The sequence below is a fragment of the Macaca mulatta genome, chromosome 12 (assembly GCF_049350105.2).
Source record: "Macaca mulatta isolate MMU2019108-1 chromosome 12, T2T-MMU8v2.0, whole genome shotgun sequence".
NCBI lineage: Eukaryota > Metazoa > Chordata > Mammalia > Primates > Cercopithecidae > Macaca > Macaca mulatta.
Window position 1 is genome coordinate 143,402,545 of NC_133417.1, and position 15,440 is coordinate 143,417,984.

Sequence of the window (15,440 nt, forward strand, 5' to 3'; positions counted from 1 at the left end):
GGCTGGGAGGAGGCAGCGCCTGGCTCTCCGCAAAGAAAATGGGGTCGTGAGGGCAGAGGGTCCAGGGCCGGGAGAAGAGGCGCCTCGCTCCCCAGGAAGCGGAAGCGCTGGCAGCGCGAAGGAGGGACCCCAGAACCGGGAGTTGCAGGGGGGACGCGCACAGCAGGGGAACACCCCTCCCTCTCCCTGCCCGCTGCCCGCGCCCCCTCCCCCAGCCCGGACACTCCCCCCATCCCCCTGCAGCGCGCGCCGGAGCCGGGAGGGGGCGCGGGCGGGCGCGCGGTCTCGGGCGAGGCGGGGGATTCAAGCGCGTTATAAGGCGAGGAGCCCGGGACGCCCGAGACGCCGCACTCGGAGCCGCGAGGGAGCCGCCGCCCGCATGGCCCCGGCCCGCCGCCCCGCCGGAGCCCGCCTGCTGCTTGTCTACGCGGGCCTGCTGGCCGCCGCCGCGGGCCTGGGGTCCCCGGAGCCTGGGGCGCCCTCGAGGAGCCGCGCCCGCGAGGAGCCGTCGCCCGGGAACGAGCTGCCCTGGGGCCCCGGGGAGAGCCGCGCGGGGCCGGCCGCCCGTCTGCCGGTAAGACGCCCGGGTCCGCTCCGGACCCAGCCCGCGCCCACAAGCTCCGGCCTGGGAGGAGGACGGAGAGGCCGAGCCCGCCCTCATCCCCGAGAGCTGCTGCAATGCCCGGCTCCGGGGCTCCGCCGAGACTCAGGGCCGTGTAGACGCTGCGCTCAGCCCGGCGGGGAGCCTTGACTTTGGCTTTGGGGTAGTTTGACTTAAAGCAAGGTTCTGCTAGGTCGGCGAAAACCCCCTTTTCTTTTGGGAGAGAAGGAAGTTGGGAAATAGATAAAGTGTAAATAACTTGAGTTGAGGAAATTGGGAAGAACGCATTTGTACAAAGTGTAAGCAAATGACTGCCACCGCCCCCAATCTATTTGGTGCAGTTCTCTGAAAACAAAGTGTTTCCCTGCGGGTCTGGGGTCAGGGGGCTGTTCAGGGTGGGGAATGACATGGGGCTTTGAGTCAAGTAGCTTCTGGCCGTGAAGGGGTGATCTTGAGCTCTGCCCTGCCCCCTCCTCTCCAGGGTTTTGGAGCCTGGACTGCTGAGCAGAGGGTGGTCCGGTTGGGGAGGTGTGGCCCAGGCCTGAGGAGACGAGAACTTCAGAGGGGCCCTCAGTGTGGCCGGGCCTTGGGTCAGGGGGGCAGGGCCGCTCCAGGGAAGCCGGGGTGGGCGGCGGGTGCTCTTTACTCTGAAGATGCTCAGGGACAGTAGAGGGGAGAGTCAGGAGGGCATCTACTAGAGGCGACAGGGGTGCAGCTAGGCCTGGGGTCCCCCAGCGTTCTCTATCCCAGCCCCACCACCCCCAGCTGCTTTCCAGGGACTGAGGGCACCCCCCCCCGTGCAATTGGCCAGACCACCCAGGTGGGCACAGCAGCCAAATGTCAGGGCACGGTCAGCAGGAGGCACATGGGGCTCAGGTGCTTCCAGGTGGAGTTTTGGTTGGACCCTGTTTGTAGGGGACACGGTGACACCAGAGGTCCTCCCAGGCTCCAAGGCTTGTTTCTGAGAGACCCTTTGTGGCTGGAACCAGGGCAGCTGCCCAATACCCACCCTCATGGCTGGGGCCATCTCCTGGTATGCCAACTGACATGGTTCTGCCTGTTAACAGCTCTACCCCCAAACCAAACTGGGGTCAGAGTCCATCCACAGGCTACAGGTGCAGCTTGGAAGGTCAGCTGGGCACACCCCTCCTGGCTGGTGTGCGGCATCCTCACTGCATGTTTCCGCAGAGGGCACACGCGAAGTGGAAGAGGGTCCTGGGAGGGGGTAGAGTGGAGAGCAGCCAGCAGGTGGTACAGTTGACCCTCCAAGGCACAAGGAAGCGCTGAGCGCGCTGGGCACCCTGAACCCTTTCTCCGTCCACCACAGGCTCCTCTGGCACTGCAGCCCCATCTTCCCACCACAGCACCCTAGCCTGTGCATTGGTCAGCCAGCTCCCAAAAGAAGGCCCTGCGTCCCCCTAGAGCAGCCAGGAACCAAAGGCAGTGACTTGGCAGCTGGCTTTGTCTCTGATAAAAGGGCCTGGTCAGCTATAAAACCCCAGGGTCCTTCTGTCAGCCCGCAGCGTCAGCACCCATGACCGCATCTAAGCCCTCTTGGGCTGGTTTGCTTCCCAGCTGGCAGCCTTGCCTGGAGCCCAGATAGCCCAGTGGGTCCAAGTCCTCTCCCAGAAAGCTCCCTCCCAAAACTGTGCTCAATGTCAGCATCAGTCAGGATGCAGCAAGGACAGGAATGGAAACTTCTGGAAGCTTCACTGTCCGTGCTTGAGTCAGTGTCTCATAAGTGCTGAGGAAATGAACGTCCCGTGCAGAGGCCTCATGTCATGACAGCTCACCTGGTCCTCTCCCCCACTGAACTGTAACCCGAGGCAGCTGTGAGAGCTGAATTTGCCTCCTTAGAACTTCTGACAGTGGGGGATGGACAGAGGAGCAGCTCACCTGGTCCTATCCCCTACTGAACTGTAACCCGAGGCAGCTGTGAGAGCTGAATTTACCTCCTTGGAACTTCTGACAGTGGGGGATGGACAGAGGAGCAGCTCACCTGGTCCTATCCCCTACTGAACTGTAACCCAAGGCAGCTGTGAGGGCTGAATTTGCCTCCTTAGAACTTCTGACAGTGGGGGATGCACAGAGGAGGGCTGGCTAGTAGTTGGGCTCCCTGATAATCACAGTTGCTTCTTCCTGAGCACCTATGGGTGCTCTCGTGGTTGGATCTTCCTGGTGACTGGAGGGTGGTGTGATCACTGCAGCTCCTCTGGAGGAAGGAGGCCCAGCAGTGCAGGGATTCACGCCTATACCTGAGCCCTGTACCCCATCTTCCCTCCAGGCATCTTGGGTCTGCCTCTCCCACGAGTGCCAAGTCCAGGCCGAGGTGTGGCCTGTTCCCTAGGAGTCGTCCTCCACGGGCCAAGGGGAGAAGGTGCGAGGGGTGGGGGCCCCTTTGGGAGCCGCCTTTGAGGTACTGCCTTTGAGGGCACCACAGGTGACAAGGACCAGGGTCCCAGAGTACAGAAGGCCACACAGTCACCTCCTGCAAAGTGTCCCACCTGCTTGGTGGGAGTCCAGCGAGGCCAACTGCCCTGCTGGGCTGGCTGTGTTCCAGGAGCCCACCGCCGATCGTGCACACAGCATCGACCCCCGGGACACCTGGATGCTTTTCGTCAGGCAGAGTGACAAGGGTGTCAACGGCAAGAAGAGGACCAAGGGCAAGGCCAAGAAGCTGAAGGTGAGGCTGGCATCCCGTCAGCACCAGGCCGTCGGGGGGCTCCACCTCCTCGCTCCTCATCCACTCCCACTCTTACATCCTGAACATTTCTAATAGCACACCCCTCATGCCTCGGCCTGGGGACAGAGAACACAGAGAAAGAACCCAGGCAGCCCCAGGGGGAGCCCTGAGTTAGGGGCCTGGTCCCAACCATTTCCCCATACCCCTAAAATGCCAAGCACTCCCTCTTTTCTCCTCCCTCTGCATCCAGGCCAGGGAGGCTGGGCTAGCGCAGGCTGTGGTGAGAACCTTGCCCATGCTGGGGGGGGGCCTGCAGGAGTACCTGGTTCCTGGGGACTAGGGGCACAGGGTCCTGGCGACTGCTGCGCTGTCACCCTCACTCAGCCTTGGGTCTTGGCCTGAGCGGAAACTTGGTGCTTGGTCCTGGTGCTGCCTCCTACTTGGAGCCCCCAAAATGGCACATACAGGGTGTGGGCTTCTCTGTCCCCTGGGGGCCAGTCTCACCTGCCTGGGATCTGACCACACGATGGAAGGCCAGCTCAGAGCACATGAGGCAGGTGCACAGGCCAGGCTGTCCCCGTGGCCTGGCCTTCCACCTCTGCCCCAGCCTCCTGGCCCTGCCCTAAGCTGCTCCCGACAGGGGCTCACTGGCTCCTATTTCGGGTCCCAACCGAGCCTAGTGGGGACTTGCTGATGGTGGACTCTGGCCCAGTGCAGACCCTGAGATGCAAGTCCCCAAAAGCAGCCTGGAGTCGTCCTCCCTCCAGGAGGCCTGGCTGCAGGAGTGGGCATCAGCCCTCTGCCTCCCCACTCAGGGCAGAGCCCTTCCCTGCCAAAGCCCCACCCTGAGGGCCCCCACCTTCAACACAGTCCTTGTACTCACTCCAGGAGAAGCTTTCAGTTGGAGGTAGACCCTCGGCTGGAGGTTGGAGCCCACTGGGGAGCTCTCTTGCCTGCTTCTTAGTGGCAAGAGCCTGCTCCTCATATGTCCTCACTGGCAAGGTTCCCTTTCAGTTCGGCTTGCCAGGGCCCCCTGGGCCTCCCGGTCCCCAGGGCCCCCCAGGCCCCATCATCCCACCCGAGGTGCTGCTGAAGGAGTTCCAGCTGCTGCTGAAAGGTAGGGGTGTGCACCAGCTGGCACACACCCCCCGCACTGAGCTGGGCCTGGGAGGGTGTCCCAGGGAGCCGACAGGGCCAACCTCAGCACTTCCGCAGGCACCCAAGGAGGCACCTGCTCTGGGCTGGACTCAAGGACAGTGGAGCTGGCCCAGGTCCAGTCCCTGCCCCGTCTTGGCCCAGGTCTGCCAAGGGTCAGGGCTGGGGGTGGCTGGGAGTGGGAGACCATGGCCAGGAGAAGGCTTCACAGAGGAAGGTGGACCTGGCCACTCAGCATGGCAGGTGCTCAGGGACCAGCGCCCATGCCCTGCCTGGAAGTCAGGAGAGCCCAGTGAAAGGCAGAGGCTAGTGTATGGGGCAGCACCAGGTGGAGCTCGGCCTGGCACCCACAGTCACCACTGGCCCAGGCTGGGGTAACCTGCGCTGGAGGAGGCAGAGCTGAGTCGAGCTGCGGAGTCCACACTGAGGCCTGCTCCCGAGCAGTGGCTCACATTAGTCATTAGAATTGAGCCTTTTTTCCCTTTTAGTTCAATGTCCTGTTCATTTAAATATAGCACCTTCTGCGCTGAAGAACCTCCTTGTACTTCCAGTAAAGTCGCAATCCCTTATTTTGCCCCCAGCTTCTTTGGAAAATGTGGGTGGGGTAGAGGTGAGGCTGGAGACCAGGCGCGCTGGGGCACTTCTGCCCGAGCTTCCCAAATGGTGAGGGAAACGGAAGCCGCTGCAGGGTCAGGAAGCAAAGCCTCCGAGGCCCTTCAAGCAGAGGGGGCGTCGCCCTCGCCCCACCCTTGCGCCGGGCAGGCCCCTTGTCCCGCTCGCACCTGTCCCGCTCGCACCTGTCCCGCTTGCACCCACGCGGCGGGCGGGTGAGGGGTCCCCGGCGCGCAGCCACCGCTCGCTCTGTGCCAGGCGCTGTGCGGCAGCGGGAGCGCGTGGAGCACGAACCCTGCACATGCGGCCCCGCCGGGTCCGTCGCTGCGAGCCTAGCCCCGGTCTCGGCCACCGCCGGGGAGGACGACGACGACGCGGCGGGGGACGTGGTGGCACTGCTGGCCGCGCCCCTGGCCCCGGGGCCGCGGGCGCCGCGCGTGGAGGCCGCTTTCCTCTGCCGCCTGCGCAGGGACGCGTTGGTGGAGCGGCGCGTGCTGCACGAGCTGGGCATCTACTACCTGGTGAGTGTGGGCGCGCGGGAGGGCGGGTGGCACCATGCGGCCAGGCGGGAGCCGGGATGACCATCCGTGCCCCTCGCAGCCCGACTCGGAGGGTGCCTTCCGCCGCGGCTCAGGCCTGAACTTGACCAGCGGCCAGTACAGGGCGCCCGTGGCTGGCTTCTACGCGCTTGCCGCCACGCTGCACGTGGGTGAGGCCCGGGGCGTGGGGGGACCGCCCACCCCGCCGCCTGCCTGCCTGCGTGACCACGTCCCGCCCTCCCCCGCAGCGCTCGGGGAGCCGCCGAGGAGGGGGCCGCCGCGCCCCCGAGACCACCTGCGCCTGCTCATCTGCATCCAGTCCCGGTGCCAGCGCAACACGTGAGTGCATCCCAGCCCGGACCCCACACCCGCATTCGCTTGGCCCCCACAAGCTGTGGGTGGTTAAACAAGGCACTGGGCGGGGCTTCCACCCGTTCCCACCCCGCCGTGGCCTGGGTGACCCCACACCTCCTTCCAGGTCTCCTGGTCTGCTCCTGCCCCGATCAGGCCTTCCCTTCACAGCAACCAGGGGCTGTTAAAAATGACCTTTCTTTCTTTCTTTTTTTTTCTTTTTTCCATTCTCCTTTATTCCATAAACACCTAGTTACAAGTTGCACAAATCAAAAAGTAAAGGCAGAGAAGGGTTTAGGGAAGATTCTCCTGATGTGTGTGGGCAGGAGTAGGGAGAAAGAGTTGGGAACCAGTCTGCTCCTTCCACAGCCCTAGACAGGGCTACGGTCCCTCAGTGGGGGCTCTGAGGAAGAGGTGGGCAAAGATCCAGGGTAGCTGAGGGATGGAGGAGGCCCCTAAACCCAGAGCTCACCCCAAAAGACCCTTCAATGCATGGCAGGAGTAGAATGGGAAAGGTGAAGGGGTTTGAAGATGGAGCAGCAGAATGAAAAATCAAGTTAGTAGATGGAGAGGCGAAGTCATCATGGTAAGGGGATTAAAGAAGGAAAAAGTAGGAAAGGGTGCCGTGAAAGGTTCTCCCTGAGACCCCCAGGGAGAGGTGGGGGCGAGCTTGCCTGTTAATTTAATATTAAATTGGGGATGGGAATCAGAGAGGAAAAAGTTATTCGGGGGATGATTTCTCAGCCTCTCAGCCTGTACAAGAGAGGCTGAGGGCCCGGGGCCCTCACCAGTCATAGCGGCGGGACTGTCGGGAAGGGGAGTCCTCAGGTCCCTGGATGGCCAAGCAGGGAGGCCCGTCCGCCCTTCGTCCCCCCGCTCCTGAGGACTCAAGCCGCCGAAACTCCAGGGGGCGCTGCTGCCGGAATCTAGGCCACTCCCTGCCCAGACCTTCACCTCCTCCCCAGGTCCTAGGAGGCCCGCCGCCTCCCAGCTTCCCGCCTCCTCCCAGCTTCCCGCCTCCTTCCCACCCCGGGGACTTTCATCTTGGGGCCCGAAGCACCAGTGTTAGCACCAGTGTTACTCCAAGAGGCCTCTCCAGACAGCTTTCTGGAGGGCCCCTCCTCAGTCGCCCTCCCACCCCTCACCCGGGAACTTTCTTCCCCATCATCGCATCCCTTGCTCCTGCACCATCTGGCTCCTGAGCGCCGTGACTGAGCTCCCTGTCTCCCCACACCCAGAAGGCAGCCCAGGTACAGCGGAGATGCCCTGCTGATACCTGGAGCAGACGTGAATGAAGGGATCAAGTTCAGAACTTCTTAGTCTGCCTTTGAACCCCCAGAGTGTGTTGGCCTGAACCAACTTTTAGCATCACCTTCCACCACACCCCCACTTCCGGCTGTATCAGCCAGTGTCCTGTTTCCCATCGGAGCCAGGGCTTTGCTGCCCCTTGCTGGTCCCTGGCCTTGCCTTGCCTTTCCCAATACAGCAAGCATGCCTCTGGCCCTGTATCCTGCCTCCTTTTGGGGACTCGGTTCAGACACCACCTCCACTGGAAGACCTGGCCAGGGCCAGGCACTTTGCTGGGCATGTGTTGGCTGCTGGCAGGATTGTGTGTTGTGGGTGAAGTTGGTGGGGTCTCATGGGGAAGGCTGACCCTCCTTCTGTTTTGGCTACAGCTCCCTGGAGGCCATCATGGGCCTGGAGAACAGCAGTGAGCTCTTCACCATCTCCGTCAACGGCATCCTGTACCTGCAGGTGAGTGGGGCAGGCTTGGGCATGGAGGGGCACCGCCTGGGCATGGCCACGGGTGGCTGGGTGCAGAAGGGTGCTGTTAGATGTTCAGGATCACCGGGTGTAGCACCCTCAGACTCCAGGCCTGGGAGAGGGTCCAGGACATGCCAAGTGCTCACCTTGGTCTGGACACAGCCAGGCTTCAAGTTCTGATCTCCTTCCTCCAAACAGCCTTTCCCCCAGGGCACCTGCCCACTTGAGCAGCTGCTCTGCTCTGCAGTCCCAACATTCAGACTTCCTGAGCACCTCATTCTGAGGCCGGGTACTCCCGGCCACCACAGGTCCGCTGAAGGGACCGGTGGAGGGAGGGAATGGAGGCCAGGCTGACTGCCCACACTGACGCCCTGAGTCTCCTGTGACTGTGAGAAGCCAGAGATGTTATTTTCCTACCTAAAACCCTAAGTGACCATCTCTTTCTGGCACTGGGAATTTTGGCAAGTGGTAGAGAAATGGACAGAAAGATGGAATTTACTAACAGAAAACAATTGAGTGCAGGTGTGTGGAGTAACAGCTGCTATTGAATTCTCCCAGAGCTTTGGAGAAGGGAGTGCTACTCCCCGAGTTAGCCCGAGTTCACATAGCAGAGCCAGAAATGGAGGCCAGGCCATCTGGCTCCAGAGTCTGTGCTTGCTGAGGGGCATTTAGAGTTCCTGTCTGGGTGCCGCACATCGTGCTTGGTGAACTCAGTCTCTGCCGCACCTGGATCTTAAGATGCAGATCCTGAGGCAGCTCTGGGTGGATCCCGGATTATGCATTTCTGGGAGTTCCCAGAGAATGTGATGCTGCTGGTACATGACCACGTTTGGAGCAGCCAGGCTAGAGTGCTGGTTTCATGGAAGGCCCTGCCAAATGATTGCAGGGCTAGGCCTGTGGGGAAGGGCCACCCTCCCACCTGACTTGGAGCCCTTACAGGCTCTGAGAAGCCCTGCAGCTGAGAAACCTGTTGGACTCTTGAATCCCACTCTAGCCCTGAGCAGGGGCTTGCTCCCACACGCGCGAACCATAGGGCACTGCAGGGAAAGCAGGAGAGGTGCTGCGTGGGGCACAGGGCCCAACCCGCGCGGGCCCTTGCTCTGTGACCTTGGCAGCCACGTTACTCTCTGGGCCTGAGCCCTTCCCATGTGCGGGACTGAGTGGGCAGGAGGGAGTGTGGCTGGCTGGCCCCTGGGTCGCCTCTGCAGGCTGTTGGGGTGGCCCAGTGCCTCAAAGGCACCCTCCTTGCAGGTGGGGCAGTGGGCCTCCGTGTTCTTGGACAACGCCAGCGGCTCCTCCCTCACAGTGCGCAGTGGCTCCCACTTCAGCGCTGTCCTCCTGGGCGTGTGAGCAGCCACCACAGTCCCTTCCTCTCAGGGGCAAATGGAGCACAGGTCTAGACAACGTGTGGACAGTGTCGGAGTAGCAGTGGCCACATGCAGGAAGAGGCCCACCCGGAACTCTGCCCACACTGGCCACTGCAGTTCAGCTCACAGAGCCACGGCAGGCAGGCCTACGGACGTGACGTGCACACTGGTGGTCCCGGAGCCAGGGGTGATTCAGGACACCATCTTGAGCCATTATCCCGGAAACAGTCGGCATGCCTGGGGACACCTGCTAGTCCCCAGCTGCAGGCCGACTCTTTCTTGGCCTGCTCAGCACCTGCCCAGATGGCCTCTTCGTCTTTCCTGCGCCCAGCCCCACCTTTTTCACCTCTCTTCATGTTCTCATGGAGTGCAGAGTGTACCAGCCAGGGCCCCTACCTGGAAGAGGGTCAGCTGATGCAGGCCTGAGGGGGCTGCCACAGGGAAGTACGCCGTGTGTTCTTACTGCTCAGAAGGGACAGGGTCTCCCACCAATCCCCTGGTCTCCATCAGCTCCTTGGTCTTCCCTGCCCCTCCCCTAACTGTGTTCCACCTGCCAGTGGAGCTGAGCACTGCTTAGCCTGGGCCAGAGGGACACTGGACAAGGGCCTTTGGGGGACAATGAGTCTGGGCCCAGCTTCCAGTTCTAATGTATGCAAGATTAACTCACAAATTCACCTCAGAAGGCCTTTCCAAATGAGAGCTCTACTCTTCCCCTCCTCTGCCAATCTTTTCACAGCCAAGGCCCCTTCCACCCTCTCCAGAGGAGGATGAGATCCCTTTTCCCCTCCCCTCTGAGGTGCTGACTCACTGCTAGGATCCACCCACCAGAGGAAAGATCTAGAACATCTTGACAGATTGGAGACAGCCAGGCCTGCTGACCCATCTGAACAGCTGAAGCAAGAGACTTCCACCAGGGATGCCAGGGCTTGGGTTGGTCCAGCGGCTCTGGGATGAGCCTCCCAAGCATCTTTCCCACTTGGGTGGCGATGCGGCTGAGACTGGACAGGTGGTGGATGAGAGACGGTCCCGAGAAAGGGTGGTCTCGGGAGGGCTGGTCTCAAGCCTGCTGTGCTCCTGTGGCAGTGATGGGGCCTGGGGATGGGGATGGCAGCTCTCATGAGGAGACCTAGGCTGTGAGCCCACCGCCTCCCACATTTTCTCTAAAGTGCAGGACTGTCTGAGGGTAGGTAGTGAAGAGGACAAGGCCCTCAGCGGTGACCTCCACGGCCTTCTACCTGCTGAGGAAGAGTTAACCCACTGCCTCCCCAACACAACAGGCTATGAAGAACCTGGTGCCTGGGAGCCAAGCTGGTCTGGCAAGGGTGCTCGGGCCTGGGAAAGAAGGGAGCAATGGCCAGTCACCTTCACCTTCTAACTGGCCTTCGGATGAGGTGACCACCACCAGGCCTGAATGATCCCCAGGAGCCCAGCTTCCAAACCCCAACTCCGAATCAAACATCTCCATCCCCGAGTGCAGTAATACACAAAAACCAACCACTCTGCCCTGGGGCAGGCCTGGCGCGATTCTCAGTAGGACTCATACCCACCCTACCTAGAAGTACTGGGCTGGCCTGGGTATTGCATCCCGTGCGTTTTGATAAGGGGGTGATGTGGCCACACCCTTATCTAGATTTCACTTTGTATCCACTGGGCACAGATATTTTAGAGAACTTCATCTTTTACTCTTGAAAAAGCCACATATCCACATCTCTTTCATTTTCTCAGTGTGTTATGCAGCAATTTATTAAAGTATTTATTGTCTAATACTGCCAGGTGGAATATATATAACTGACTTCATGGGGGTGGTTCAACTAAAGAACTGTGTGACACAACAGTTACAAAAGGGAGACCTTAAGATCCAGAATCAATCCTTTAGCCCAGGTTCACTAAGCACAGTAAGGAGAAACCTGCAAGGTGAAGTGGAGATGGCCTCCAGCCTCTACATGGGAGGGGCTCCCTTGAAGGCTGGGAGTGAACCTCTCTGGGAAACTAGGGTCAAGCCTCTGGGGGATGGTGGGACATAGGGATGTATGAGGCACAGACATCAGTGTCCAAACACCTGGTTTGCTATAGGAAGTTATTTACCAAATAAATGGTTCTATTTCCTGATTCTGGGGTACCAGGGCTCTTTTCTTCAATGATGCCACACTGGACAATGTCCCAGTCCTCAAACTAAAATGGGTAACTTGGCTCTTAAAACTCCCTGGGGAAGGGACAGCACCAACAGTTTTTATTTGCGGCTTTTACACAACAGACCCACAGGAGTCATCTAAGGTTTACATGAAGCATTTACCACTGAGGTCCTTGTAGCATGGATACCAATTCCACTCACTGAATCAGCTGGGTGATAAAACCATGTGTGTGAGTTGGGTGGGGGCCAGGGAACATTACAAAACAGATTCTGAAAAACGCAAATTTTTAGAATCTTACATCATCCTCAGCCAAACATTTACACAAAAGAATCCAAGAGCTGCTTTACTAAAAACTACTTAGTCATAATGATGACATGTTTTCTATATAAACAAGTGCTTGAAAAGTATTTTAAAGCTTATTCTTCTGAGATTATTCATGTACTCTTTTCATGCTTTTAACATCTTTCACAGAAGGGTTGAGGTGTTACTGCAAAGATTAACCTCATTCCAGCACAGGGCCAACTCTCCACACCTACCTCATGTGGGAAGCAGAATTTCCGGGCCATGCTCAGCAGCAGGCTGCCTGCTCCAACAGGAAGGTGCACACCTACACCCAGGGGGTCCAGATGGAAGCCACTGAATCTAGTCCTCCACAGACTCCTTCCGCCAGACTGCAGCTCTCACCAATGGAATCAGAATCGCTAATTCTGTACTGTTTCTGGAGGATCTGATGCACAAGTAACCTTGTATATCAGTCTATTTCCTGGCTGAGCCTGAGCTTATGCTATGCAACATTTTCCAACACTATTTCCATAGGGAAAACTGAAAAGAGCTAGAGGGTTCCAAAAGCCCCGGTCTGGTCCTAGCCTTGTCTCTAACCAGTCATCTCCTCGGTCTCTTCATTGCAACATGCCACTTCCCCGACCAGGGTCATCATGAGAGTGAAAGCACAGCAAAATGCCTGTGAACTATAAAACATCACACAACCAGCAGCTTACAGGCCACTCTGAGCCAGTCCAAGATGCCTATAATGGTTTTAACAAGGAAAGACAGCATATTCAAAAACAATCTCTGAAGGGTCAACAGGTGCTCACAGTGTAATAACTCAAAAGACTAGGAAAAAAAAAAAAAGAAACCTTTATTTACAACCATGGGAGTCCCACAGGAGTACACAAAACACACAATGTGCACACACACAAAATGAACCTTTTAAGTCAACACCATGCGTGCTCCTAGCCGCGCACCCACCCCTCAGTGCCCTATCCGCACCACCATCACGGTGACGTTGTCGGCCGAGCCCCGCTGCACTGCCTTGTTGGCCAGCCTGTTGCAGGCTGCTTCGTAGCGGGCGTCAACTGCGGACTTCCCTTCCCGGGTCTGGATCTTCTCATCCTACCAGATGAGAAAGGGAATGAGTGAATGGGGTGACCCTGCACCCTGTCACTTTCCTGAGACATTACTGCCAGGAAGAGGAGCTGCTCTGGTCTCCATCAGGGCTGGCAGGGCAAACTGACTAGTGAGTCAGTAGGCAGCGTTCACACTGGAAAAAGGGCAAAAGAGCTGTTCAACAATGGGAGGACATGGGGTCTCAGGACTTATACTTCTCTGAAAACTAAGACACAGCTGGGACAACCACCACTCACCACTCCCATGTGAGATTTCTCACCTCGAGACAGGACAAGATGAAGTTCACGGCTTCTTCTGGGGTAAAGACCTTGAAGAGCCCATCACAGGCCAACAAAATGAACCTACAACACCAGGGAGAAATATAAATGGGTTTTAGGTCCAACCAAAAAAATAAAAAATAAAAAAAAAAGGCCTGGAGATGGAGATAAAATAAATATTTGTCCAACTATTCAACGGCTAAGGTTTTTTTTTTTTTTTTTTGAGACGGAGTTTCACTCTTGTTGCCTAGGCTGGAGTGCAATGGCGCAATCTTGGCTCACTGCAACCTCCACCTTCCCAGTTTAAGCTATTCTCCTGCCTCAGTCTCCTGAGTAGCTGGGATTATAGGCGCCCGCCACCACGCCCAGCTAATTTTTTGTATTTTTAGTAGACATGGTCTCACCATGTTGGCCAGGCTGGTCTCAAACTCCTGACCTCAGGTGATCCACCTGCCTTAGCCTCCCAAAGTGCTAGGATTACAGGTATGAGCCACTGCACCTGGCCAGGCTAAGATCTGTTTAAACCCACTTAATTTCTGAGACAAAGGTTTCAACTTCTGAGACAAAGGTTTAAACTACTTACAAGTATTTGTGGATAGGATGTTATACATCAAAACAGAGACTATCTTTCTCTTCACCAATTAACAGAATTATTACCTCAAACATTAGGTGCTATACTTTCTTAGACAAACACAAGAAAAATCACTGAATAAAAACATGGGTGTTATGGTAAATATACAAGAGTTTATAACACCATAGGCCTTCCACCACTTCCAGACATCAAGCTGAGAATGAGCCCGGCCTCGGTGAAACATCCTTGGGCGCACAGTGCACACCCTGGGGGCTGCATGCAAGTCTAAGGCCCAACAAGGGATAGCTGTGTGTGTTCCTGTGTTTGAAAACCACATGTTCTCCCTTTCAGAATCAAGCCCCTCTAGACTGCCCCTGGAATCTTTCTGAACGCCAATGGATTCCATTTGACAGTTCTAGTTCTCCCAGTATTGGGGGTGGGGAATATGCTTCCCTGCGGCTTTACGGTATAAGCCACGCTCCTTTTCTCACTGTAATATCTATGTCTGTTTTCCTTTCTGTTGTTGTTGTTGTTGAGGCGGACTTCACCCTTGTCGCCCAGACTAGAGTGCAGTGGCACGATCTCGACTCACTGTAACCTCTGCCTCCCGGGTTCAAGTGATTCTCCTGCCTCAGTCTCCTGAGTGGCTGGGATGACAGGCGCCCACCACCACGCCTGGCTAATTTTTCTATTTTTAGTAGAGATGGGGTTTTGCCATGTTGGCCAGGCTGGCCTTGAACTCCTGACCACAGGTGATCCACCCACCTCCGCCTCCCAAAGTGTTGGGATTACAGGCGTGAGCCACCCACCCAGCCTGTTTTCCTCTTTTGACTAGGCTTTCATTCAGCCACTATTTGCTGAGCATGTCGTCCATGCTAAGAACACAGTGGGGCCTAGTCCTGGCAGGCTCCTGCCCCTTCCAGTGTCCTCAAAGTCAGACCCTGAATAACCAATCACACAGACCCATGATTACAACCCAGGAAGGGGAGCTAGGAAGCAAAACAGAAGATGCATCATTCAGAAAACCAGAGGCGGCAGCTGCTGGAAAGGTAATGGAGGACCCCGGGGTATGTGAGAATATAACAAACACACTGAAGGCAGATGTGGAGAATGGGGCAGTGGCTCGAGACAAGGCCAAGCAGGCGAGTGCCAAAGCAAGGCAAGTGCTCTTCATCCATAGCACGGGGGTAGGACTCAGAGAAGCACTCAGAGGACCACCCCGCCACAGTGCCACTAGTCTCTCGCCTCCCCTCATCAACTCAATGCTGTGAATCCTGCTTCCGGGAGCTTTCCTTGTCCGCCTCCTGTTACTACCTTAGTTCCGCCCTCACCATCAGGCCAGGGCTGCTGCACCGCTGCTCATGGGCCTCCCTAGCTCCAAAATAGCATCTTTAACCATCTTTAACTGTTGAGGCCTTGCCCTCGGCCGGCATGGTGCCATACGTTTAGGCATAGAGAACAGGAGATGAACAAGTGAACAGTCTCTTTCTCAACCAATCCTGGCTCTGTGCAAAAACCTATGATTCTCCACCAATGATCAACTAAAATTCAAACTCTCCAGCATGGGACTGAGGGCCCTTCAGGATCTGCCCCTGAAGTACCCTGCTATCACTTTCCCACCACTCCCTCGGTCCTCCAAGCGCCTGTCTGGCCAAGCTTTCACACTGTCATATGTTAATGCCTTAGTGTGTGTTCCCTCTGCCAGGAAGGCCCTTCTCCTCTCTCTGACAGGGATACCCCCCCTTCCCCTCCTGCTAAAGACCCCAGCACATGGCACATGCCTAGGACACACTGGACTGCAGCTGCCCATCCCCAAGTGTGTTCCCCACCACTGTGGACCCCACCGGAGCAGAAACCACACTCTGTTTATCTCTGCACCCCCAGGGCCTAGCACCATGGACACCTTCCCTCCAACAAAGGCTTGATACAAATTGGAAGAAGTGAGGAAAAGAAATAAAGCCACGTGCACGCACACCTGTGCCTCTGATAGGGCCCTTTTAC

General features: G+C 57.5%; 3 protein-coding genes across 6 annotated transcripts in view; 2 read left to right on the plus strand and 1 right to left on the minus strand.

The window, feature by feature from the left end:
* Positions 1–11,181, plus strand: ERFE (erythroferrone). 2 transcript variants are annotated; one of them, XM_001094581.5, is made up of 8 exons: positions 258–574; positions 3,162–3,284; positions 4,299–4,401; positions 5,310–5,572; positions 5,652–5,760; positions 5,839–5,929; positions 7,618–7,696; positions 8,957–11,181. In XM_001094581.5, the coding sequence occupies exons 1-8, from the start codon at positions 380–382 to the stop codon at positions 9,053–9,055; spliced, it is 1,062 nt and encodes a 353-aa protein (XP_001094581.2). In that variant the 5' UTR covers positions 258–379; the 3' UTR covers positions 9,056–11,181. The 2 variants fall into 2 exon arrangements, with proteins under 2 accessions (XP_077814139.1, XP_001094581.2); XM_077958013.1 differs by having other exon boundaries at positions 1–574; positions 5,652–5,929.
* On the plus strand, positions 9,112–10,487 carry LOC100428370 (uncharacterized; the record flags this gene model as incomplete). Its single annotated transcript, XM_077956534.1, has 4 exons — positions 9,112–9,280; positions 9,343–9,552; positions 9,887–10,002; positions 10,350–10,487. Coding segments are annotated over 4 exons (633 nt in total), but the record flags the coding sequence as incomplete, so codon positions are not given.
* A 1,137-nt stretch (positions 11,182–12,318) lies between the features above and the next one.
* The window catches only part of ILKAP (ILK associated serine/threonine phosphatase), a 33,960-nt gene continuing 30,838 nt past the window's right edge, over positions 12,319–15,440 (minus strand). For all 3 annotated transcript variants that reach the window (XM_077958012.1, XM_001094705.5, XM_015111470.3), the window contains 2 exons: positions 12,871–12,952; positions 12,319–12,596 (listed from right to left, as the gene is read on the minus strand). In XM_077958012.1, the coding sequence (XP_077814138.1) occupies positions 12,456–12,596; positions 12,871–12,952 (223 nt within the window). In that variant the 3' untranslated portion in view covers positions 12,319–12,455. The remainder of the gene's footprint in view (positions 12,597–12,870; positions 12,953–15,440) is intronic.

Excerpts from the sequence above, each read along its gene's own strand:
- ERFE (XM_077958013.1), top strand. The coding sequence starts at position 380 with ATGGCCCCGGCCCGCCGCCCCGCCGGAGCCCGCCTGCTGCTTGTCTAC. Across the intron at positions 3,285-4,298 it reads GCAAGGCCAAGAAGCTGAAG|TTCGGCTTGCCAGGGCCCCC; the intron begins GTGAGGCTGGCA and ends GTTCCCTTTCAG. Across the intron at positions 7,697-8,956 it reads ACGGCATCCTGTACCTGCAG|GTGGGGCAGTGGGCCTCCGT; the intron begins GTGAGTGGGGCA and ends CCCTCCTTGCAG.